At 34.8% G+C, this 27,182-nt stretch overlaps 1 protein-coding gene across 8 annotated transcripts in view; it reads right to left on the reverse strand.

Annotated features, from left to right (window-relative positions):
- Nucleotides 1-21,034: 21,034 nt before the first annotated feature.
- MLLT3 (MLLT3 super elongation complex subunit) overlaps nt 21,035-27,182 on the reverse strand; it is a 268,850-nt gene continuing 262,702 nt past the window's right edge. For all 8 annotated transcript variants that reach the window (XM_074281852.1, XM_074281853.1, XM_074281854.1 and 5 more), the window contains one exon: nt 21,035-23,805. In XM_074281852.1, the coding sequence (XP_074137953.1) occupies nt 23,674-23,805 (132 nt within the window). In that variant the 3' untranslated portion in view covers nt 21,035-23,673. The remainder of the gene's footprint in view (nt 23,806-27,182) is intronic.

The following is a 27,182-nucleotide window of genomic DNA, read 5'->3' on the forward strand; positions in this document are numbered from 1 at the left end:
ATACTAGAAGACTTAGGAATAAATGGAGCTTTTAAAAAACAATTTATATCTATGAAAAAAACAAGAGTAAGCTTTATCTGTTAGGGGTATAAATTAAAAGCTTTTCCAATAAGATCAGGTGAAGCAAGGATGTCTGTTATCACTGTTGCTATTCAATATTGCACTAGAAATGCTAGCCATAGCAATAAAATAAGAAAGAAAAATTGAAGGAATAAGTATAGGCATTGAGGAAATAAACTATTACTTTTTTCAGATGATGTGAAGGTACACTTAAAAAACTCTTGAGAATCAACTAATATATATATATATACATATATATATATATAAACAACTATAAATAGTATAAAAATTAACAACTTTAGCAAAGTTGTAATGTATGAAATAAACACATACAATCCATCAGCATTTGTATATATAACCAACAAAATCTAGCAGGAAAATATAGATAATTATACATTAAAATAACTATAGACTATCTGAAATATTTAGGAGCCTATTTGCCAACGCATACACAGGAACTATATCAACACTATTACAAAATACTCTGTACAAATGCAGACAGATCTGGGTAATTAGAGATTTGCTCATAAGTCAGTTATTATTTAAATTAATTTACTTATTTAGTGATATATTAATTAAAGTACCAAAACTATTTTATAGAGCTAGAAAAAATAGTAACAGAATTCATCTTAAAAAATAAAAGGTCAGGTATATTAAAGAAATCAGTAAATAAATAAATGTGAAGGAAGAGGTCCTAAGCAAAACTAGATCTTAAATTATATTACTAAAGGATAATCATAAAAAACAATTTGCTACTGGATAGGAATTAGGGTATTGGATCACTGAATTAGATTAAGGACACAATATACAGAAGTAAAAGAGTATAGTTACCTCCTACTATTTGATAAACCCAAAGATCCCAGCTATTGGGATAAGAACTCATTGTTTGAGAAAAACTGCTTGGAAAACTGGCAAGTAATCTGGGAGAAATTAGACACAGACCAACATCTCATATTATATACCAAGAAAATATATGAAACAAGAATTGCATTTCCCTAAAAGGTGACCAGGTGGCCCTTAAATCTGTTTAATCTCTGCCTCCTGTGATGAAGCTTCCTGGTCAACTAAGGACATAAAAATCCTTATTTATGAGCAATTGGGCCTCTCCAATTTGGTAGATTTCTGAAGGCCGTAAGACTTGTAATCTCTAGTCTATAACTAGACACATTTCCAGACGGAGACAAGGGAAGTCTTTTATCTATAGAAGTTGAATATCACTGTATCATTGTTATGTAGCTTTGCTTTTAGTTCACTGCTCAATGATGACAAGTGGTTCATTTAGACCCAACTAGAATTTGAACTAAAGGTTTCTGTGGCAATCTTTTTACTCATCCCCAATCACCTCTCTATTGCACCCTATGTAGTGACTATTCTGAACCTTTTCATTTCTTCCCAAGACACCTACATTATAACTTCCTGATTTCTCAGTGGAGAACCTCACTTTATATCTCAAAACAAAAATTGACGTTATCTTTCTGAAACTTCCTATTCAGCATCATCCTCTATCTCTTCCTCTTCCTTTGTTCCAGGCTCAGATGATATAGTTTTTCTAGCCAGTATCAGTCCTTTCACTTTTTTTGACCCATTTCCTTGAAGAATTTGGCCTTTTAATCAAACATTCTTTCTTTCTTAATTTTCAAACTCTCCTTAGCCCATAGGCTCTTTTTCTTTGCAACCTTCACTTATAGATCTTCCCACCACTAAAAAAAGGAAAAGAAAAGAAAAAGGAAACATTACTCAACTCTAGCATTCCCTCAAACTTAGAAAAAAAAAAACAACTATATCTTGCCTCTAGCTTCTCACCCCCAATTCATTTCTTAGACTTTAATATTATGGCTTCCATTAACACCCCTAGATAAAAATTCATTTCACTAAAGTCACCAGTGACCTTTAATTGATTACCAAATTTTCTTTTTTTAAGTATTCATACTTGACATTGTTAACCTTTTACATACTCTTTCTTGGATTTTAGAGACATTGCTCTCTACATTACTTTTGCACACATTTCATGGAAATGTTTTGATCTCCTATTATCAGCCCTATTCATGAGTATATCCCAGAATTTTGTCTTCTCTTTGCTATAAATTTTCTATCAGTGATCTCCACTAGCATCTCTATATAGCTGACATTCAGTTCTTCCTTTCTCCCTAGTTTCAATTCTATATCCCCAACTACCTGTATGTATGTATGTGTGTGTGTATATATATATATAATATACATATATACAAAGATATTTCAGCCATTTCAAACTCAACATGTCTAAAACAGAACTCATTTATCTCTTCCCCAAACCCAGGCCTCCTCCTTACTTGTTATTTCTGTCAAAGATATCACGATTCTTACACCTTCCTAGCTTTCCAAACAAGGAGTCATTCCTTCATACCCCCTAATCAAATAGTTGCCAAATCTTAGAGATTCTACCCCATCCACATCTCTCACATTGATTCCCCTTTTCTTTCCTCATACCATAACCTCCCTAGTCCTGGTCTGGACTATTGTGATATTGTACTAAATGGTCTTCCTGGCTCCAGTCTATCCTTCCCTACAATTTATCCTCCTGCCAGTTTAGATATTCCTAAAGTGCAGATAAAATCACTCCACTCCTTTTCTCTAGAGGCTTCAATAGCTTCCCATTGCCTTTAGAATAATACACAAACTTATCTGTTGGGAATTTACAACCTTTCAAAATCTGGCTCCAGGATAATCACTCCCTTGCCATGCATTTTACATTCCCCCTGTTTGGCCAATCTTCTTCTATTCTCTGTAAAAGACATTCCATTTCCCACTCTGGAGACTTTTTCATAGGCTGTCCCTCATAACTGGAATGTTCTTTTCCCTCATCTCTGCCTTTTGGAATTCCAAGTCTCTTTAAAGTTTTAGCTCAACTTTCTGATTCCCCTGATTGTCGGTGCTCTTATCCCATCATCATGCAATGATTTGTCTGTTCTGGGTTTCCTTGTCTGTGGACGTGTTGTCTTCCCCAATAGATCTAAGTTTCTTGAGAGGAAGGGTAGGAATGATTTGGTTTTTATAGTTTTATCCCCAATCAGTGAAGAAGTACTTAATAAATACTTGATTGAATGATTGATAGGAGGAAGTCAAACTCCTTATCTCAAAGGAATGTTATGAAGAAAGCCTTTTATAAACCTTAAGCATTCTAAAAATGTGACATTATTATTAAATACAAAGAGAAAGGGACATGAGTATCTAGTCTTTATAGTTTGCTATTTTACCCCAAAGAGATCTTACTTATTTTTCCTTTCTCTTCTCAGAACTACATGGCTCTGTGAATTTGGTGCTATGGGAACTAGTTTCCAAACACTAGCAGAGGAAACCCTGCTTCCTTGTGGTTAAATATGAAAGGATCCCCAATGTATATAAAAAGCTGGGACTTTCCATTACAGCTGTTCTAATAAAAATAACAACAGCTAGCATTTATATAATAGGTTAGAGTTTGCAAAACATTATTATCTCATTTATCCTCACAATGACCCTGGGATGTAGGTGCTATCATTTTCTCCATTTTTAGAAAACTGAGGGAGACAAGAGATTAAGGAACTGTCTCAGGGTAACACAACTAGTGTTTGAAGCCAGATTTGAACTCAGGTATTCCTGGCTTTGAGTTCAGTGCTCTGTATACCATGCTACCTAGCTGATCACCTATGTAAACTTAGGAAAATGACAACTTCCTTGGGACTCAGCTTCTTCATCTACAAAATGAGTGAAATGAAACACTTCATCTACAAATGGGTCTCTGAGGTACCCCCCAGCTCTACAGCTAACTCCTAGAGATTTTTAAACAGATTTCATGACTGAGAATCACCAGCTGAGGACACATTAAAGAACACAAATAGCTTCAAGCAATGTGACAGTGGACAACAGATCAGCTTCTCATGTATGCAGCAATACTCCCACAAAGGTACTGGCTGCAGATTGGCTCAGTAAGCAGAGGAGTATATTCTGGAGTCAGCAGACCTAGGTACAAAGTCTAGTTTTGCTTTTATGGCTTGTGATCATAAGTCATTTTCCCTCCTGCGGTCCCCAGTTTCTTTCTCTATAAAAGACAGTGAATAGACTAGATATTTGCTTTAAAAATGTTTTTATTGATATTTTTAAACAGAATTTCTCCTAATATCCCTCTTCCACAGAGACTTCCGAAATATAAATTATATTTTTAAAGAAAAAGAAGAAGAAGAGAAAAAATCAGCAAAACCAATACTTTGAAAAAATTCTCAAGATATATGCAATCTACCACATCTATGGGCCTTCCAGCTTTGCGAAGAAGTGGGGTGGAGGGGATGTTTTCTCATTTTTCTTTTTTGGGACTATGTTCTTCTTTGTAATTCTGCCACATTTACTTTTGATGATTTTATGGCTTTTCTTTACATTGTTGTGATTATGTATATTGCTTAGTTGGCCCTACTTACTTTACTTTGCATCACATTCTATAAATCCTTTCATGCTTCTCTGTATGCTTTATATTTGCTATTTCTTACAGCATAGTAATATTCTATTACAATCAGGCATCACAATTTGTTTAGTTATTTCCAGGTCAATGAGCATCTACTTTATTTCTAATTTTTTGTTACCATGAGTAATGCTGCTATAAATATATTTTGGTGTATATGTATATCCCATTGTCTCCTTTTGTTTAGCCTCACTGGACTGGAAGCCTCACTTCCCCTCAAGTGCTCTGGGATCCAGTCAAACTGGCTTTCTCTCAGTTCCCCATGGGCAGTTAGGTGGCTCAGTAGATGGAGTTCTGGGCCTAGAATCAGGAAGACTCATCTCCTGAGTTTAAATTCAACCTTAGTTTGGACCTTATTTACTTAGTTACTAATTTACCAATTTAGTTTTTACTTGTGTGAGTCTAGGCAAGTCATTTAACCCTGTTTGTCTCAGTTTCTTCATCTGTAAATGAGCTGGAGAAGAAAATGACAAACCATTTCACTATCTTTGCCAAGAAAACTCTAAATGAGGTCATGAATAGTCAAAGAATTGAACATAATTGAAAATGCCTGAAATACTCTTTGTTTTAAGATGCTCAACATCATCTTCATGAAACCTTTCTTGATTCCCCCAACGGTGTTTCCTCCTTCCCAATTATCTTGTGTTTATCTATGTTGGATATAATTTATTCTTATTTACTTTATATTTATGTTGTATGTATTTTAATATGTGCTTATTATCCTACCCTTTTAGAGTGTAAACTTATTGATTGAGAGTAGCAGTTGCTTTATTCTTTATCCTGGAATCCACAGTGCTTTGCACAGTACCTGGGACATACATGTCAGCCAGGGAACAAAACTGAGTCCACAAATGGAAAATTATTGCATTTTATACTATTCCTATCCTGTTTCAGTGAGGGAAAGGAAAGGAAGAAAAGCTGCAGGGAACACTAAGTACTCCAGCCTTTTGATTAATATTAAGCAGAGTAGAGATCCAAATATTTAAATGACTAAGCAAAGTTAAGACTTGGTCTCCCAGAACAAAGGCAGAAAGTTTCTTTATGCTATCGGAGCTCTGGATGACATTGGGCTAAGCCGGTCATTAAGGCCTCCCTGTACTGCTCTAAAACTAAGCCATCTTGCTGCATTTAGCACTTCTGTCTAGACCACCCACTCAGACATGGATACACAAACCACATGTGCCCCGGAATGTCTGCCAGGCTCTGAAATCAATATCAGCATTACAGCCTTATTACTTGCACAGACAGCCTTTTAGGTAGATTCATTTGTTTTATCTTTTCAATAGCTTTGATTATTTTCTTTTAATGTCTTGCATCCCTTTTTAAACCTTCTGAAACTTCAGGACTGTGTGGCAGAGGTGGGGGTGGGGGAGGAGACAGGGTGGTGGGAAATGACTAGAAACATACACACACACATAGCTTTACTATACACACTATTCACTCCCCTGCTCTCTCTGACCTTCTCATCTTGGAGGATAGGCTTTCATGCATCCTAATACCCACCCTGAATTTTGTTTTTGTTAAGCAGCTATCACATTTCCATAAGGGATGATGATTATTGTTACTTAACAGATGAAGGGCTCCTTTCTGATATTTGAATTTTTTCCCCCTAATGCTGAGGCAATTATTTATTATAGTTCTCTCTGTAAATGACTTATTCATTCCCACCCACCCCCACCCCAACTAAATCACAACTTCCAGAAAGGCAGAAACTATGATCCAGACTCTACTAGTTTGAATTCCAAATCTCTTCTCTCCCCCAGCCTCCCACACTCCACCCTTCCCCACTCTTTCAATTAAAAACCTAGTTCCTTAGTCAAGAAAGTTGAGACTATTTTCTATGATCTCCCTTTATTCCCCTTTTCTTCATCTTAAAATTTCTTCATATCATCACCTCATCCAGCCCTCTGTTAAAGTGACCCTTCTCCTAGTCAAAGCCAATTCTGCATGTGTCTTTGGACCCATTCCCTCTTAGTTTCTGCAGCAGATTGCTTCTGAAAACATTCCCACTCTAATGAAGAAATCAAAACAATTTATAGTCATATAAAAATATTCTAAATCATTATTGATTTGAGAAATGCAAATTAAAACAACCTTGAAATATCATTTTACACCTATCAGATTAGCTAAAATGATTGAAGGGGAAAGTGAAAAATGGTGGGAATATGGAAAATTGAGACACTAATTCAATTGTTGATGGAAACATTTTGGAGAGCAATTTGGAATTGTGCCCAAAAAGTTACTAAACTATCTTTGACCTATCAATACTACTTTCAGATCTTATTTCCAAATACGATCAGGGAAAAGAGAAAAAAACCTATACGTTCTGAAAGTTTATGGCAACTTTCTTTGTGTTGACAAAGAACTGGAAATTGCAGAGTTATCTACCAGTTGGGGAAAGGTTGAATAAGTTGTGGTATATGATTGTGATAGAATACTACTGTGCTGTAAGAAATGATGAACTCGATGATTTTAGAAAACATGGAAGGACTTGCACAATATAATGAAGAGTGAAACAAGCAGAACTAAGAGAAGCAGAAATAGAATACCCACCCCTCTAATTTTCAATATCTTCCTACCAATGGTTCCTTCTCTATTGCCTTCAAACATAAGTCCACACTATCCCTAAAAAAAAAAAAATCGTCAGTGGAGTCTACCATCCCTAGCTATCGCCTTTATCTTTTCTCTTTTTCTTTAATGAAACTCTTAGAAAAAAATAAACTTGTTGCCTCCACTTCAGTATGGCTTCCAACCCCCTCATTCAAGTCATCAGTAATTCAATTCTGAAATTCAATAATGTTCTTATCTCAGTCTTCACCTATCTTGATCTCTCTGCTGCATTTGATGGTGTTAACCACCTTGTTTTCTTTTTTAAATTAATTTTATTTTTAAATTAAAATTAATTTTTAAAATTTTATTATAACTTTATTTACAAAACATATGCATGAGTAATTTTTCAGCATTGACCATTACAAAACATTTTGTTCTAAATTTTCCCCTTCTTTCCCTAAAGGGCAAATAGTCTAATACATGTTAAATATGGTAAAATATATGTTAAATACAACATATGTATACATATTTATCTTGCTGCACAAGAAAAATCAGATCAAGAAAGAAAACAAAATGCAAGCAAACATCAACAGAGTGAGAATGCTATGTTGTGGTCCACACTCTGTTCCCAAGGTCCTCTCTGGGTATAGATGGTTCTCTTCATCACTGAACAATTGGAAATGGTTTGGATCCTCTCATTGTTGAGGAGAGCCAAATCCATCAGAATTGATCATCGTACAATCTTGCTGCTGCCATGTATAATGATCTCCTGGTTCTGCTCACTTCACTCAGCATCAGTTCATGTAAGTCTCTTCAGGCCTTTCTGAAATCAACCTGCTGGTCATTTCTTACAGAACAATAATATTCCATAACATAAATATACCATAACTTGTTCAGCCATCCCCCAACTGATGGGCATCCACTCAGTTTCCAATTTCTTGACACTACAAAAAGAGCTGCCACAAATACTTTTGCATATTCCACCTTACTTTCTTACATAATATTTCCTAAGTTCTCATGACAATACTTTTTCCTCATCTGATTTCTCCTTCTTAGTCTCTTTTTGATTCATGATCTACATTACGTCCTCTGAGTATACCCCGAAGACCTGTTTTGGACCCTCTTGTCTCTTCACATTCTCTCTCAGTGGCCTCATCAGCTCCTCAGTGTGCTCATTTAGCATATCTTTTCTAATGATTTATAGATCCATACAAGCAGATCTGGAGTTTCAATCCCACATTGCCAATTACCTATTAGACATTTCAAACCGAGCAACCTAGAGATACCTCCAACTCGCTATGTCCAAAACAGAACTCATTACTTTTCTCAAACCTACTCCTATTTCAAACTTCACTATTTTTCCTGAAATAATCACCATTCTTTGAGTCTCAGGTTCAATCCTTAACTTGTTCTACCTCATTTCACACACTCATTTGCCAAATTTTGTCATTTCTGTTTCCACAACAGTTCACATCCAATTCCTTCTCTTTCTTACACAGTTACCATCTTACTTCAGTCCTTCATTACCTTTCATCTAGATTATTTCATTGAACTCCTAAATGACTGTCCTGCCTAAAAGCCTGACATCCCTCTATTCATCCTCTACATATCTGTTTTAATGATTTTCCTGAAGCTCAAGTGTGTTATTCCCTTTTCAATAACTTCTATTGGCTGTTTATTACCACTAGAATAAAATAAACCCTTCCATTTGGGCATTTAAACCCTTCAAAATCTTAGCACAACCTATATTTATAGGCCCATTTTATATAATCCCTCTTCCAGTACTCTAAACCACAGCTAAATTATCACTGTGTTTTTGTTCTTTTCCCCTCCTCCCATGCCTAGAATGCACTCCCTCCTCATCCCATACCTCAGGGTCCTTCTCTTCCTTTAAGGAATACCTTTTATATTAGCACTACTGTCTATCTATCCAAATTACTTATACCTTCGGAATCCAATCCTTAAAATGCAACAAGAAAATTGGATTTACACACATATATTATATCTAGGTTATATTGTAACACATGTAAAATGTATGGGATTGCCTGTCATCAAGGGGAAGGAATAGAGAGAGGGAGGGGAAAATCTGGAAAAATGAATACAAGGGATAATGTTATAAAAAAAATTACTCATGCATATATACTGTCAAAAAATTTATAATTATAAAATTAATTTAAAAAAGGATACCCTTTTACATGGAGTTTTTCTGGCTCTCTCCAAATTCTAGTTCCCTTCCCCTATCTCATATTAATTTTGTAGTATATATTACATTCTCTCTCTCTTAGTCTTTCTCTCTACATACACATACATAACTTCTTTTCCGGAAGAATGTAAACCTTTTGAAAATAGGTGTGTTATTTCTTGTTTTTTTACCTTTAAAATTTAGAAAAACAATACCTGGCACATAGTAAGCACTTAAAAACACTTATTGATTTGTTGAATTAACTGAAAACAGCCTTATTACTATGGTCTTGAATATGGGTAAATTTTGGAATGGATCTTTAAAGAATTGCTCAGTGAATGAATAATTACAAAAAGATAACTTGCTTCATCAAGGATAGATCATGCCAGACTAATTCTAATTAATTTTTGGTTTAATTTCCTTTAAAAAAAAAAAAAGACAGGTTTACAAAAATAGTATAAAAATTTAGCAGATGTTATAGAAATTATCTGCTTAAATTTTACCAAAGCATGGATAAAACTCTGCTTTCCTCCCTTGAGGAAAATTTGTAAAGACATAGATCAACCTAATAAAATGAAATTGATAAAGACCAGATTAAATAGCTGAATTCAAAGGGTTGTTATTAATGGTTCAACATCAGTTTTACAGAAGTCTCCAGTGGAGTACCTCAGGAGTCTGTATGTAATTCTGTGCTTTGTATTTTTATGAATGATCTGGACCAAGGCATAAATATCATTGTCTTCAAATTTGAAGATGATAAAAATCTGGGAAGGACAGTTAACACTCTGAATGACAGCTGGTATTAAACAGATCTTGGCAGGCTATAGCACCAGACTGCATCAAATCAAATGCATTAGTTATATATGAGTTCAAAAAATTCATCTTCACAAGTACAAGATGGGAAAAGAACATTTAAATAGTAGTTTTTCTGAAAAAGATCAGAGTTTTAATAGACTGAATGCTCAATGAGTCATGTGGTAACTAAAAAAAATTAAGTTAATGCTATTTTGGGTCACATTAAGAGGAGGGAAAGGAATAAACATTTACATAGTACCTACTACCTGGCAGACACTGGTTTGAATGCTTTCCAACTATTCCATCATTTGAACCCTACAAGAAGGTCTTTTCTCATTCTTCATTTTCTTCTTGACTTCACTACAGCTTTTGATATTATCCTATTTGACACTCTTTTCTCTCAGATTTTCAGGACATCACTCTATTGATTTTCCTCCTATTTATCTGAGCACTCTTTCTGACTCCTTTGCTGGATCCTCCTCCACATCATAATAACCATAGGTGTCCTTCAGGATCTGTCTTCTCTTCTTCTATACTATTTCACTTGGGGATCTCATCAACTTCCATGGATTTAATTGTCACCTCTATGACGATGATTCTCAAATTTATTTTTCCTGATCTAATCTCTCTGTCAATCTCCAATCCTATATCTCAATTGAATTTCAGACATCTTGAACTGGATTTCCAGGAGTCATCTTTAATTCAAGATGTCTATAACTTGTGTTTTCCTTAAATCTCTATTTCCTCATCTTCCCTAACCCTGCAGAAGGCAACACATCCTCTCAGTCCCTCATGCTCACAGCCTAGGAGTCATCCTGGATTCCTCACTATCTCTTCCCCTATAGTCAAATGCTGCCATTTGTTTTCACCTTTGCAATATCTCTTAAAAAAATGACCTTTTTTTTTTTTCCTTTGACACTGACACTGCTATGGTGTGGGCCCACATTACTTCCCACCTTGATTATTGCGATAGCCTGCTAATGGATCTGCTGCTTGTGTCTTTAAGTCTCTACCCACTACAATCTATCCTCCATTTAAGCCACTAAATGATTTTCCTAAAATACATATCCAATATCTTACCCCCTTCTCAATAACTCCTATTGGCTCCAACAGCAAATGCAAAATCCTCTGCTTGGCATTCAGAGCCCTTTATAATCAAGTCTTCTCCTAACTTTCCAGTCTTTTTACAACTTACTCCCCAACACAAACTCTTCAATCCAATAACATTGGACTGCACAAATAAGACTTCTATCTCTTTGATTCTACCATCATTTTCTCTGGCCCGGAATGATCTCCCTCTTCTATTCTTACTATTGATCATCCAGGTCTACTTTAAGCTCCAATTAAAAATTCCACCTTTTATAGAAAACTTTCTCCAAGCCCTCTTAATTTCAGTATTTTCCCTCTGTTGATTATTTCCTCTTTATTCTGTATATAGGTTGCTTTGTATATATTTGTTTATATGTTGTCTCCTCTATTAGACTGCAAGTTCCTTAACTATCTGTTGATTCTCTTTATATCTTCAAATTTTACATAGTGCCTGACACTTAATACATTTTTACTGATTATTATTTCCATTCTATAGTTGAATAAACTGAGGCAGAGTTTAAGCTATTTGTCTAGGGTCACGTTGGGTATGGTAAAACTGATGATTCTCAATTCTACCTTTCTTGCTCCAATCTCCTTTGCTGACTTCCAATTTCACATCTTAACTGCCTTTAACTACTTGAACTAGATGACCACTAGTCATCTTAAAGTCACTAAGCCAAATTTGAACTCATCTCCCTGACTCCAGGCCCAGTACTCTATACACTGTGTCACCTACCTGATTCATAACTTCCATGGATAAGGATAGTTCTTCTCTAGTCTGAACCAATTGGACCGCATCTCAGATGTGATGTTCAAATTAAAGTGCTAAAGTTTAACAAAAGCATTGATAAATGTCTGCATTCCAGAAGGCAAGCAGGATTATAATCTATGTCATAAAGGGACTATTGATTGAAGAAATTGGGCATGTTTAGCCTGAAGAAGAAAACTCAGTGTATGTGGGCAGGGAGTGGGGAGAGGAGGGAAACCACTGAGAGAGGAGGGAACAAAGATGAATGATTTCAAAAATTTGAGCTTGAAGTGTTGTTTAGAGAAAGGTTGAGAATTAAATCTTTGGCCACAGAACCAGGACTAACCAGATTTATACAGGTGCAGATTTAGATTTATGTCAAAAAAAAAAAAAAAAAAAAGGCAAAAAAGCTTTCTAACAAACAGAGCTGTCTAAAAAGGAAATGAAATGCCTTGGGAGGAAGTTTGTTCATTTTATTGGGAATTTCAAAAAAAAGACTATACTTGTTCATATGTATTATACTGAAGATTCCTTGTTGAGTTATAAAAATGGGTAATGAAGTCCCTTCCAACTCTAAAATTCTATGGTGCTAAGACATTCCCTTGATAGGGTTTGAAGTGGAGAGAGAAATAAATATTAGCAATTGTTTTCATCCAATAAAAAACTAAGGCCCAGAGAGCCAAATTACCTTATTCATAGCAAAGTGACAAAGTTGGGCAAACAACCAACACTCCACTGCTAAAGGAGAGGCTGTTTATAATAAACAGGAGGAGGAACTTTTATAGTATGTAACATTGCAAAAGAAGCAGAGATGTGCTGATCCAGATCCAGAAAATTAAGTATAGTAAGCATTTTGTATAGAAGCATCAATATAGAAGCTTTAAACAGAGCAAAATCTAAGGCGGGTAAAATTGATATCTTTTAAGTTTAGTAGTGATATTATATCTTGGACATTTCTTCAATAAATCAATAAGAATTTATTAAGTGACTACTTTGGACTACCTAGGTGTGGAGGACGAGGACAAAAGTGAAATAATTCCAATCCTTGAATTTCAAGTTCAGCCAACATATGCACACACATTTGTTTATACAAAATAAATACAAGTTTATTGGCAGGGGAAACACTAGCATGTGGGAAGATAATGAAAAGTGTTTGTTCAAATGGAAGTATTTAAGCAGAGCCTTGCAGAAAACGAGGAATTCTGAGGTTTAAGTGGAAAGAGGACATGCCAGGAGTAGTGGACAAGCAGTGCAAAAGGAGAGAATGGAGGGTCATGTATGATATGACAAACAATGAGACCATTTGGTTGGATCAGTGTGATACTGAAGGGAGTGATATAGAATAAAGCTGAAAAGGTAGGTTGGGACCACTTGTGAAAAGCTTTAAATACCAAAAATTGAGGTTTAATTCTGCAGGCAAAGGGAAGCCACAGAATCTGAGCAGGGATGCGACATGATCAGATTTGTCTTTCAGGAAAATCACAGTGGCAAAATATATGAACAGGCAATTTTCAAATGAAGAAATTAAAATCATTCCTAGTCATAGGAAAAAATGTTGTAAATCACAAAGTTGAACAGAGAATGCAAATTAAGACAACTCTGAGATATCACTACACACTTCTCAGATTGGCTAAGATGACAGAAAAAGATAATGATCAATACTAAAGGGAATGTGGGAAAACTGGGACACTATTGTGAGCTTATCCAACCATTCTGAAGAACAATCTGGAACTATATCCAAAGAGCTGTCAAAGTGTGCGTACTCTTTGATCCAGCAGTGTTTCTACTAGGTTTGTATCCCAAAAAGATCATAAAAAAGAGAAAAAACCCACAGGTGCAAAAATATTTGTGGCAGCCCTTTTTGTAGTGGCCAGGAAATGGAAAGTGAATGCATGCCCATCAATTGGGGAATGGCTGATTAAATTATGAATGCTATGGGATATTATTGTTCTATAAGAAATGACCAGCAGAATGATTTTAGAGAAGCCTGGAGAGACTTACATGAACTGATGCTGAGTGAAGTGAATAGAATCAAGGAAAATCATTCACAGCAACAAGATTTGGACATGGCTCTTTTCAACACTGAGGTGATTCAGGCCAATTCCAATAAAAGTGATGACGAGAGCCATTTACATCCAGACAGAGGATTGTTGGGGTTGAATGTAGTATTTTCACTTTTTTGTTATTGATTTTTTTTGTTTTCTTTCTTATTTTTTTTGCTCTGATTTTTCTTGTGTAGCATGATAATTGTGTATAGAAGAATTACACATTTTTAACATATAATGGATTACTTGCCATCTAGGGAGGGGGAAAGGAGGGAGAAAAATTTGGAACACAAGGTTTTGTAGGAGTGAATGTTGAAAATTATATTTGTATGTATTTTTAAAATACATGCAGTTTGTAGGCTATGCTGATCTAGGAGTAGACAGTATAAAAATGTAAATAAAACACTAAATCACTTGTGCTTTATGCTAGGCACTATTCTAAATGCTAAGGATGATATATAAGCAAATAAGATAGGTCTTGCTCTCAAGGGGTTTACATTCTAATTGAGGACCTGAAAAGGCATGGAGAACCGGAGGAATAATGTAATTCAGTTGTGAAACTGAAAAGAAAAACAGCAGAGCAAATGTATTATGTCTCAGTAAAATAAGAGGTCAGATCTTCCACAGCAGTTCTAAGACTTTGTATGAGAGATCTAAGGTATACAATATTCTTGAGACAACACTGGATGAGTTTTTGTGAATATCTCCTGTGATGATCCATTTTTTTCAGTGTGAAAATTCAAAAATATAGAAACTCCTTTCAACAATTCAAATGAGTAACTCTTCGTATTAGAGAATTACTTGAGGCACTAAATTAGGTGATCTGACCGTCATCACACAACCAATTTTTTTTTTTTTCCCCAGAACAGGGACTTGAACTGAATTATAAGGTTGGTATTCTGTATACCACACTATTCTGCCTCTCAATCATTGATTTGAATCGAGAGCTAGAAAAGGCAATTCTGCCAAAGTATGGTAGAGAGACTCATCTGACATCTAAATTGAGCTATGTGGGCAAAAGATTGTCTATAATACAAGATGTGTTTGTTGCTAAAAAGGACAAAGAGGCTATTTTCCTCTACCTCTGGGCTACAAATGATACAAAGAACATTCTCTGGAAATGTCAATTTTTATGTTGAAGCTAGCAGAGAATAGGAATAATTGTCTCTGTTCATATGATTTGTTCAGCTCATTAAGAACGGCCAAATTGGTAATAAATTACTCACTGGAGTTAAGATTTAAACAGTCCAACAGAGTCCCACTACGTGACATCTGCAATTCTCAGATCTAACTGTGCATCGGCAAACAACCTTCTCTCCAATGAATATTGCATTAATCACTTAGTTATTTGCCAAAAATGAAATGGTATTGTTCTCACTGTGGTAGCATTTTTCCTTCCTGTCTAGTCACCAGGGCATTTTTAGCTGCTTAAATGAATGCAGGTCCTTTATAAGTTTTAATTTTGATGCATATGTCAGTTTTCTTACAGGGCTAGCCTTATAAAAATTAGCTAAATCACCACCTTGATTAGCTCAGACATACCCACATTCACACAAAAGTAGACTGTGTCCCTTAGTTTTGAAGGAAAGAAATTCTTAACCCCTTTCATACTAAAAGAAAAAAGTTTTCTCAGTTAGCTATTTCCAGTACTTTTAATTCAGCACTTGGAAAGTAAATAATGTGATACAAAAAAGCTTTTTTCAGTTATAGTGATAGTAAACACATACCCATATATTCATTCTTTCTTTTTGTCATAGCTTTTGCAAAGTGAGTAGTTAAAATTTGCTAAGGTTTTTCCTCTTTGTAAATGTTAACATCAACTGCAAAAGCTTCCCCCAAAGAAAATACAGATACTCTTACAGCTTTTAAGAATTTTGGACAATAACACTTTAACTATCATCATAAGGGAAATCTATAAGGAAACCAAATATTAGCTGTCATTAATGAAAAATAGTGGTGATGGCTGGAAGAGGAGATAGGAAAAAAAAATAAGGACCAAAGGAATTTACCTGACAACTGAATTTACCCATAATTTTGTGAAGAAAATATGAAGAGAATATTTAAGAAGTTTCAAGTGGTATCCTGAGAGAACCGAGTAGTAGGACTGTGTTTCCAGAATTGAGAATTCAGCAATTGTTGGGATATGGTCTTACTCACAGCTGACATATTTGTGATTTTACCTTTTGTTGTGTTTGATAAATAGTAATAATTAGCAATGTTTACTTTATGTTTACTTAAAGCTAGGAAATTAGGGATTTGATTAAAGTTGAGTAAATGCTTGATATTTAATAAACTGAGGTAGGAGTCCACAATAAATTGGAAAAATGTTGAAATTTTAATAACTAATATGAAAATATCAGAACATATTTCCTGATTACCTGGAAAACCAGGGTGAAAATTAACAGGAAAAATTAACTAGAAATAGATATAACAAAAGTTATCACTTTCACCTATGCTGCATTTGAAGATGGTTACTCAAACCACTGTTACAAAATATTAACTAACTCTTGGCCATAACAATGAGATGCACATAAATATATGGGGAAAGAGTTGGACTTAGGGAATCTAGGTTCAAATCTCAACTCTACCATGTATTTCTTTTTTTACTCTAAAAATTAATCTAGTGTCTCTGAAACTTGGTTTTAACATCTATAAAATGATGAGCTTGGACCAGACAACATCCTGGATCCCTTCTAGTTCCATATCTATTCACAATTTTGCTCACATTGTTCAAATCAATTTTGTAAGAAAAATACTTGTGATCAGGTGGAACAATTATGTCTTTTTGCCTATATATAACTGGAAATTGTTTCTACTGTGAGGTTTATGTTAAATCTTCAATTTAGAGTTGTTGCTGAATCATCTTTTTCAGTCATGTTTCAGATTTTTCATGACCCCATTTGAGGTTTATTTTGGGAAAGATATTGTAATTGGTTGCTGTTTCCATCTTCAGTTCATTTTACAGATGAGAAAACTGAGGCAAACTGGGTTAAGTGATTTGCTCAAAATCATATAGCTTCTAAGTGTCTGAGGTTGGATTTGCATTCAGGAAGAGGAGTCTTTGTGACTCCACCCGCCAGGTGCCCCAAAGATCATTTATTAAATCCTACTACAATATGTGCAAGGCACTGATACAAAGACAAAAACAGCCCCTGCCTTCAAAGAACTTGTATTTTACTCAGGGATGGGGAAGGGTTGGAGGAAAGTGGTCAATATACAACATTTAAATAAGTAAATGAATACAAAGAACAGTATATACAAAGTAATACAAAGTAATTTCAAGGAGAATACTACTGGAGTAACTAGAGGCAAGAAGAAAAATCTTATCTAGGAGGTGATACCTGAGCTGTGCTTTGAAGGAAGCTAGAGGTCTACTTGGCAGAGCAAAGGTGCAGAGGGAATTGACTCCAGGTATAGGGACCACTGGTGTAAAGGCACGTCAAATGTTCTTATGCACTTGCGTCTACTTATATACCTGTCTTTCTTTTTCTCTACACACTCATCCATTGAAGAGATGCTGACATTTTCATAACACTTCTTGACTCGGGTTTGTCTTAATGCACTTTTACTTAATATGTACTTTTTCCATGTGAAAGAGCGCCTACCAGTTTTTTTTTTTTCTTTTAATCAATCAACTTTTTTTCTTGTAAAGGTTATAGTACAAGAGCCAAAATACATATTTGTGTTTAAAATAGAATGGTAGTTTGTCCTTCTCACTTATTTTTTCAATGCCCCCTTAACAAGGACTATAGGAAATAGCAAGTTACTGGGGACCTAATAGATCAGTTCTTGATAAAGGTACTTAAACTGTGAAGTTGGAAAATAAGCACAGTGATACAAAAAGCATTGAAAAGCATCCTCATCCTCCTATTCAAAAATAAATTAGGTTTATCATTCATAATACTGAATGGTTCAGAAGTGAAACAAACTTTTAAAAGACTAAAATACCCACAATTATCAAATATTGCTGATAATTACCCTTTCAAAAAGGCTTAAAATAATCCAAGATATTTTATTTCATATTTAAGTAACTTAGTTGTGTAAGGGATTAAATGGGTATATAAAAATATAAAATGTTTCACTGTCAGAATTTCAAAAGGGGGATTAATTTAATTGACTTTGAGCATAAAGGGGAACTGAGTGAAATAGTCTTTTGTTTAGTAATGTTTTTTTAAATGTATATCACTATGGCATTTTTTTCCCTGACCTTAGATTTCCTTTTTTGCTTTTATATTCATTTCAATATTGCTACCCACATAAGCTCTCAGAAATATGAATAAAGTTTTTCATAGAAAAGGACATTTCTCTATGGATTCAAAGATGACAAAACAGTTGCAGAAACTTTTTGTGCTCAGATGACTTTTGTTTGGTGGAGGGGACAGAACTGACCCTGTGATTTCAATGGTAAAGGGAATTGCCCATGAGGAAATTTCCTACACCAAAGATCTATTCTGCAACTGATGGTCTTGTCTATGGTTGTGCAAGTATGGCTCTGTTAAAATGACTATATCATCCTCACATAAGACTGGCCTCTCATTATACCATGCTAAAATTCACAAAACATGTTAATTTATAAGCAAAATGTTTATAAAACATGCCACAATATAATTTCTCATCACTTTACTAGAGAACATTTTAAGTATTAGGATAACCTGATGTCGGATGAATTTGATGGACTGTTTATATATTCTTAATTGTCTTTTCATATATATTTTATGTATTTACATTATATATTTATGTGTATTATGATACATATCTCATTACAAATCACACATTGAGAGGTAGCTCAGTGTAGTGTGGATAGAAAGCTGGTATCAACGGCAGGAAGACTTAGATTCAAGGCTTGTCCCTGAAAGATTGTGTAACTCTAGTCAAGTCCCTTGCTCGCTCACGGCTCCAGACCACACTCCAAGACTAGAGGATGTGGAACTCATTTCCCTGACTAAGGTAGCTTCCTCCCTGGGAGTTCTCAATACTAATTAAACTATGGGTTGTTCGTATGTGTATTTGTGCCAAGTATGCACATGTACACATGGAAGATGCACAAAACTGTAGTTTGCATAGTGATCTCTCCTAGCCAGTCATACTATTATGACCCAGAACTTTCAGGGACACTTCCTCTCCTCTCATTCACTATTCAATCTTTTGTGATTTGACTTCTTACCTCATCATTAAAATGAAACAACTCTCTCTAAAGCTAACAGTTTATCTTCTTACATGTCAACTTTAATGGCCTGATCCTTCATGGACTTCTCTGTAGCACATAACACTTTTATGTTGCACTTTCGTTTCCTCATACTCCCCCCTCTTAAGATTTTCATGGCTCTATCCTGATATCTATCCTAGATTGCCCCTTCTCATTCTCCTTTGCTCTTTAATCATCCAAGTCATTCCAACTAATCATGGTTGTTCCCTAAGGCAGCTTTCCTTTCTCCTCCTGTGTTAGCTCACTTGGCAATCTCACCTGCTGCCATTAGTCTAATTATCATCTATGCAAATGACCATGTCTATGCAGATGAATTCCAGATTTATATATCCAATATTGGTCTCTTTCCTGATCTCCAATGTCACATTGCCAACTGACTTTTGGACATGTTCCATAGACAGACAGACTCAACATGTCACATGTCCAAAATAGAATTATCTTTCCTACTAAACCCTTCTCTTCCCAACTTATTACTGTCAAGAACACTACCATTCTTGTAGTCACCTAGGCTTACAATCTTGATCTCATTCCCATATCTTCCAACTCATTTTGATCTTTATAGTATCTCCCGTATGTCCTCTTCTGTTACTCCAGGTCTTCCTCATCCCATACTGATGGCTTTTGTAGTATTCTTACCTCTTTTCCCCCCATTCCAATTCTAAATAGCTGCTAAAACAATTTCCAAAAACATAGGTTTGATCCTATTACCACCCTATTTAACAAACGTCAATAGCTCCTTATTACCTAATAAATACAAAATCCTCTTGTGTTAAAACCCCTTTATAACTTGGCCCTTTTCTACTTTTTACCACATCTTCTGAACATTATTCCCCTCTCTGAATGCTGAGAATAAACTACACTCAGCTATTTGCACAGGACAATCTAGCTTCCAACCCCATGTATTTTCACTGGCTATATCTGGCCCTGGAATTCTCTTCCTTCTGGCTTGTCTGAAGACAGTTTAAAAAAATCCATTCTGCAAAATTAAAAGTGCCCCCATACCTACCCTCTCAAGTTATCTTTTCTTTACACTGCATACACATTGTATAGTGTTATTTTTATGTTGTTTCCTTCATTAGAATGAGATCCTTGAGAGCAGAGACTATGTTCTGTGTTTTTGCCTTTCTTTGTTATCCCATCATTTAGTACATGTTAGGAACATAGTATGTACTTAATAAATGCTAGGTTTGGAGTCAAGGAGACCTGGGTGCAAATCATACCTGACACTACTTATTTAGCCCTGGTCAAATCACTTAATCTCTATGTACTCGAGGCACCAGAATCTATCTAAAAAGTTTAGATGGATTTCACCTGTGAAATCTGGTGAAGGGAAGGACCATACCAAAGAGTTCCTAGTTTTATGCTAGTTAATAAAATCAGATCCTTCCTGTGGGGGGAGAATTTTTTAGTGTGTGTCCACTCTCTACTAATAGACACTAGACCCCATTATATCTTAGGTTATTTCACAAGTTGTCTTGGCTAAAAAAAAAAAAACATCATCTTATAGATAGACCTCTGATGATAACCTTAACCAGGTTCATTGTCACATGTTATTAAGATTACATTTGGAGCTTCATAGACTTTCCAGAATGTCCAGTCTACTGGAATACTCTGCCAGAACCCAGCAGGGCATTGTCATCATGGTAAAGAACAAGAGAAATAGCACAGCAATAGAAGCTTTTACACATATGGGTTAAATGCATAAAAATATGTGGCTAATTCCCTCCTTCCCTCCCCACACGAAACACCATCTTGTAGTTAAAGTATCAAAGTTACTATTACCAGCATAAAGTGCATGCGAAACAACATTTTAACAAATTCTCAAGATAAGCATTTATAAATGTGGTAGCTCTATGTGGGTTACTTTAAGAGAAGTATGACTAATTGTAAATAATTGAAAAAAGGATTTATTGTTTCTGCATACAAAATTAGATGAAAATAGCTAATGTAAAACTTTTTTTAAAAAAGATCAACACCGCATGACTCTTGTTCTATCAAAATTTTGTGGAAAACTCATTTTGTTGTCACCAAGAATGGGGAATAATTACATTCTTCCCAATTTTAACAACAAATCAGAGACTCTTCATTTTGGCAATGTTTTCAAGGCAATTCATGAATTTCCTAAATGTGGGTCTAAACTCATCTTCAAAGTAATTACCTTTAATTTTCCCCATCTTTCCTTTTGGAATATTACTTATATTTTCTTTGTGCTTGGCTAGTAAGTTCATGGATGAAATGTCTGTATGTAAATAAGAATTCTATAAAAGGGATGCAAAGTTATTCCCCTCCCCAAATTCTGAGTTTTTGCCACAAAATTTAGTTAGAAAAGTCAAAATGGTCCAAACTACATATGTAAGTATTGGGTTTAACTAATAAAAAGATACCAAGTTGACTGTGTACTAGGAGTTCAACATTTTTTTTAAAGATTGCTTTGAAAATTTGCAAACGGTTTCATATAAACATTGACCCTCCCCTAGCCCCACAATGTTAAAAAAAAAAAAAAAGAGCCAAACCTACACAAAACCCAACATCAACCACCAAATGTCCAAAATGATTCAGAAAGAAGATTCTTCTGCAATTGCACATTGAAATGTGGACTCAACAACAACAAATGCTTCAAGTAAGTTTCATGCCAATCATCATTAAGAGTCATAACATTACTGAAAAAAGTACACTTGTTCTTTTGGAAGAAGTCTTACAGAGACCTTCCATGGAGCATGGTTTGAATCATAATTTAAGATTTTTTTAAAAAGAAAAAAAAACAAAAAACAAAAAACAAAGTCTTCTCTTTGGACGTAAAGAAACAATGAAAAAATTCCAATTTTGATTATGTAGAAATAACTCCACTATGAATCCGCATTTACATTAATGGACGCCTGGAAATACCACTACTATACAGACACTAATCCCAATATGTAAAAGATGGTATCTGGCATGTAAGTAAACATGAGAGATACTGATCTATCAACAAGCATCATGTTTCCTTAAAGCCGATCCATTGAACAAACCTTTGGATCCAGAAGTATTTCTTTATTCCTCTTCCTTTCAGAGGGATGAAGTCCTAAAACAAGGACTTAAGGGATCCATGGAGAGGATGGAGTAACAGCATCAAAAGTATTTTTGGCCAACCCCCCACCTTTGAAAAGAAAAAAATTCATCTGCTTTGTTTTACACGTTGCAGGACAGAGTCCCTCCTAAACATAAGGGTTCAGATAATGAAACAATCACCCTCTTTTCAGCAACTGAAGAAATTCTTCTGGAAACACAAGTATGCTACCTAAATAGCTACTAAACTGCTGAAACTGCAAGTCAGACCATAATCTAATGTCATTGTAGAACAACATAGAATTTTTTTCCAAAAAAAATTTTTTTTTAAATTTTCAAAGGTTAAAAAAAAAAAAAGTCTGAGCAGATAATATTAACAAACAAAACTCTCTTATCCCAGTTTTATGAAAAAAGGTAGGTAATACAAAGGCAGCAGGAGAGTGTTGAAAATTCCAAATAATAAATAGTTTCAAATTTAGAACTTTCTACAAGGTTTCTTTAGAAAACAGGACCAGTACTTTTTCCCCCTTTAAAAAAAAGTTGATGATCCTGTGGAATGCCTTCAATTCCAGATATAAAGATATAAGAATATTGTTGACAGGTCAACAATGCTGGATTTGGGATAGCTTACAGTAATATTTGTTTGTTTTTTTAAAAAGTCTCACTGATTTATTGACTAAGGTTAGAGAGTAAATCATATGATCCTATTTGATGTATTTTCTACCATGATCCAAGATCACTGTATAGATACAGACAGACTGGATTCAATTCAAAGCAGAAAGACCCCAAAGAAAATCAGGACTCTTGTTTGGTCCCTCCCCTTCCCAATTTGTACTTTGTTTCCAGAACTAGGAAAAAAAAAAAATAAATAAAGACAGAAACAAGATTGTAACATTTCAAGTGACTAAGAAAAGTCATTATTGACTGGCATAAAAATGGGTAAGGTCACTGGGTACTGGTCCTGCATCCAAAGGAGCATAGGTGGGACTCGAGTAGTTATTACATCTGGTAGTGTCATTCCCTCAATGACATTAGAATAGCTGTATGCAATAATAAATAGATCAGTTATAAGGCAGTGTGTTGAACATGTATTCATCTTGTGGAATGGAACCTCACAGAGAGATACATGATACCATACACATTCATTAAGAACGAGTTTTTTTGTTGTTGTTGTTTTGAATTTTTTTTTTTTTTTCGAGGCTATCCAGGCTAACTCTTCTGGAGTATTTTCTTGGTAAGAAGAGCGATCCTCTGAGTCTTGTCACTTAACCTCTCCTTTATCAAGAGATGATGACTGGCTTTAAAGAAAAATAAAGCTGAAGAGGGTTGTTTCATTTTTATTTTTTTTTTCCTTTTGGTTGCATCATTCTGAGTGTTTCATATTAAAAAAAAAAAAAAAAAAAAAAAAAAACCACAACCAAAAAAAATATATAATAATAATAATAGGAGCCCCGATAGTTTTCGATGTATCCAGTTGCTGTATCCTCAGGATGTTCCAGATGTTTCCAGGTAACTCTGTAGTTTACGAACTGTGGTTTTATCCAGAGAGCAAAGGTCAAAGTCAAAGGTTGTATTCGTGATATGAAAGTGTCCAGTTTCTTCTATAAGGTTTACAATCTGGCAAATGAAAAAAAGAGAAAGTTTTGAAAGTGAGCAGTAGGAAGACAGAGGAAAAGAGTAAAAGATGGAGACGTAATTTTAGTTCAACAGATACCATGATTCTTTATATCCCAATATATTTCTACAGATATCAACTTGGGTACATAAATGATGGTGAACATCTTATCTTACCACATTTCAAGGGACTTGGGGTTCAGTATTTAATTTCCCAAACCTAAAGATTCTGAGATTCACTCAATAAGTTATGATTCATTGGTTGATTTAAAAAAATCCAACAATCATAGTGCTTAACACAGTGGGGTGAACATTTGAAATAAAGATATCAGTTATCTCCTGATGAGGTAAAAGCCTAGATAGTTGAGTTGTAGAGGAACTAAGCTGAAATAATTATGGAAAAAGAAGTGTACATGTTGATTAAGATCTACTGAATTATGAACTCTAAAGGCAAAATAAAGTGATGATTCTCATCTTCATTATATCTCCAGATCTTAGCATCACAGGAGCTTCATAAACATATGTTTGAACAGATCCTGGCTAGTTTTGCTTCTTTCTTTTCTACTTATCTTTCTTATTCCAAATAACTCTTTCCTTTTCCTCAACTCTCTACCTTGCTCAGGCTCATCTTTCTTTAACAGGAGAGAATGGAAATACAATTATGACTCAAGGGTTATTTCATTTCCCAGTCTCAGTTTCAAAAAACTCAAAACTTTTATTCTTTTTAGGGAGCTGCTAGATAGTGCAGTGGATAGGACGGATCAGAGTTAAAGTCCGGGCTCAGACACTTAATACTTCCTACCAAGTCACTTAACCCAAATGCCTCAGCAAAATACGCACATACTTCTTTTTATTTGTAGTAAGGGGTATTTAATTAATTTCAACTACCATCATTTTCCCTTCAAGTCAGTGACTCTTGGTAGGAAAAACAATACACCAACAAAAGTTATCCCTATCCCTGAACTATAATTTTAATCTTTATCTTTGGACACTCATAATTTTAATAAAATAATATCTTGCTATTTTAATATAACTCAAGACTTGCAGGCAGCATAGCACAATAAGGTGGAGGGCAACACCTGATTTGGAGTCAAAGGATAAGGTTTAAATGCGGGTTATGTCACTCGCTATTCATATGATTTGGAAGTGATTCAATTAACCTCTTAGGGCTTCAGTTTCCTTTAAGGGAAAATGAAGAAATTGGACTAGATGATCTCTAAAGTCCTTTCTAGTCCAATATCCTATAAACTTGGCAGTTTCTACATCTCATTCATTTTCACAGAACTATTATTCATACATATATCTAGGTTTTTCTCTGCAACACTTAAGTAACCCACCCAATCGGCACAGAACCTTCCCAGACCCCATCTAATCCAGTTGTTCCAGTTCTATTTTTATGTGACAACAAAGTGATGGTTACTTTCCATATCTAGTTTAATGGTTATAGTTGATAAGACTTATAGTTGATAAGTTTTCTACTCTTTAAAAAGCCCCTTTAAATTATAGATAGATTACCTAACCTACAAATAGAAGGACTGTTACCCTAACTTTACAGATTGAGGAAACAAGGTTCAAAGATTAAATGACTTCTCTACTAGTAAATAGTAGAGATAGAACCCAGACTTTCTAAGACTTTCAAAATATTTTAGTGCTGGCCTTTCAAACTTCAATATGTCTCAGTTTCTGGAAAAGAATTAATGAATATGAAATGACTTAATAAATGTTTGTCTTTTTTTCCCCCAGTTCCAGACACTACCAATAACAATGTGATACCCCAGGCTGAGAGCCAAGCTTTTGAATTTTATCGGTTCATCCCAAGAACCTCAAGGTATCCTTAAAGGAATGAGAACTCTATTTTAGTGATGCTAATTATTTTAAATGGTAAACAAGAATTCTATTTAAACTGTATCTATCCCAGTATATGACACAAGAAAATCAGCAAGCATTCTTTATGCTAATAATTAGCATTTTGAACAGGTTACTAGAATATCATGTTTAAGTCTGGTCATTATAATGTCAAAAGTTGGTAGAAAAACTTTGATCTAGAGGGAGGTTAAAAAAATTAATTGTTAATGGGACAGAAGATGAAGGCCTGCTGGGGAAAAGGCTATAAGGGACGCATGCCTAAAAACGCCAGCTTTTATAAGCCAACTAAAACATTGTGGTTAAAAAAAAAATCTCCCTTTGTCTATCAATATTCATCATATAATATCAGTTCTTAAACTTTCATATTCAGGTAGAGTAACAGTTATTTTATCCCATGCTAAATCTTTCCTTTATTTTTCTCTTTTTTTCCTTCACTCTTTCCTCTCCATCCATTCCCTTTTCTTATTCATGTACACAGAATAAAGGGCATTTGACAAATTTCACTAAAACAAGCCCAAGTTTTTATGAGCCTATAAGAATACATCACAGTTGAATCAAGACAGCAAGACAAACAGCAGCAACCTTCTAAGGAATTCATTACTGCCTGCCAGAGGGAGCAACATTAACGATTTGAATCATTAGTGCCTACATACCCATCCTCAATTAAGTCAAAAATACTTTATAAAGAAAAATAAGTTTTGGTGCTTTGCCAGGATGTCAGAAGCACTACATGAAAATGCTGTATTACAATGACACAGACACCCGTGACTGACTCATTCTGTTTTTTATATATTAATGTACAAGTCTATTTATCAATGTGGTTCTACTTGTACTTGATTTCCATTTATCACACTGCAATAATTAATCTGTCTTTATGTCCCTCCCCTGAAAAATAATAAGATCCAGAGTGTCTGAAAAAAAAAAAAAATAGAGGATTATAATGAAGGAACAGGGGAAGGGAAGTAAGCTGTGAAATTCATTTTTCAGATGATGGGGTATGTGAACATATATGAGACTGATTACCTCTAGCCACATCAGACTTGTAAAGGGCAAATTGTGTGGTTTTTTTTGTTTTGGTTTTTTTTCTTTAAACTATGAGATCTACTTAGTTAACTCCCAACCATTCTTAATTACAAAAAGGTAAAAGCATTGTCATCATTATACATTATCATTATTGTATGTGTTGCATTAAAATCAAAATGTCTTGGTGTTTGGCTGGTCATCAGGAAAGGTATGAAATGTCTTTCCCTTGTAATAACACAATAGTGATACCAATAGTGCCTTCTGCAAAGGATTACTGTGATTCTAAAGTTGGTGCTTTGGCCCCTTTTGAGGAAACTTAAGGATGCCCTTCCTTGGAATATTTTAAAATACATAGAATTACAAAAAATCCCTGAGGTTAATGAAAATGTACTTATTAATTCCCTCCCTCTCCATCAAAATTCATGAACTCCCTGATATCTATCCAGGGCCAATCATAATATAAAGAACTCTGCTATGGCTAGTTTTGCCCT

Source organism: Sminthopsis crassicaudata, chromosome 1 (genome assembly GCF_048593235.1).
Source record: "Sminthopsis crassicaudata isolate SCR6 chromosome 1, ASM4859323v1, whole genome shotgun sequence".
NCBI classification, from domain to species: domain Eukaryota; kingdom Metazoa; phylum Chordata; class Mammalia; order Dasyuromorphia; family Dasyuridae; genus Sminthopsis; species Sminthopsis crassicaudata.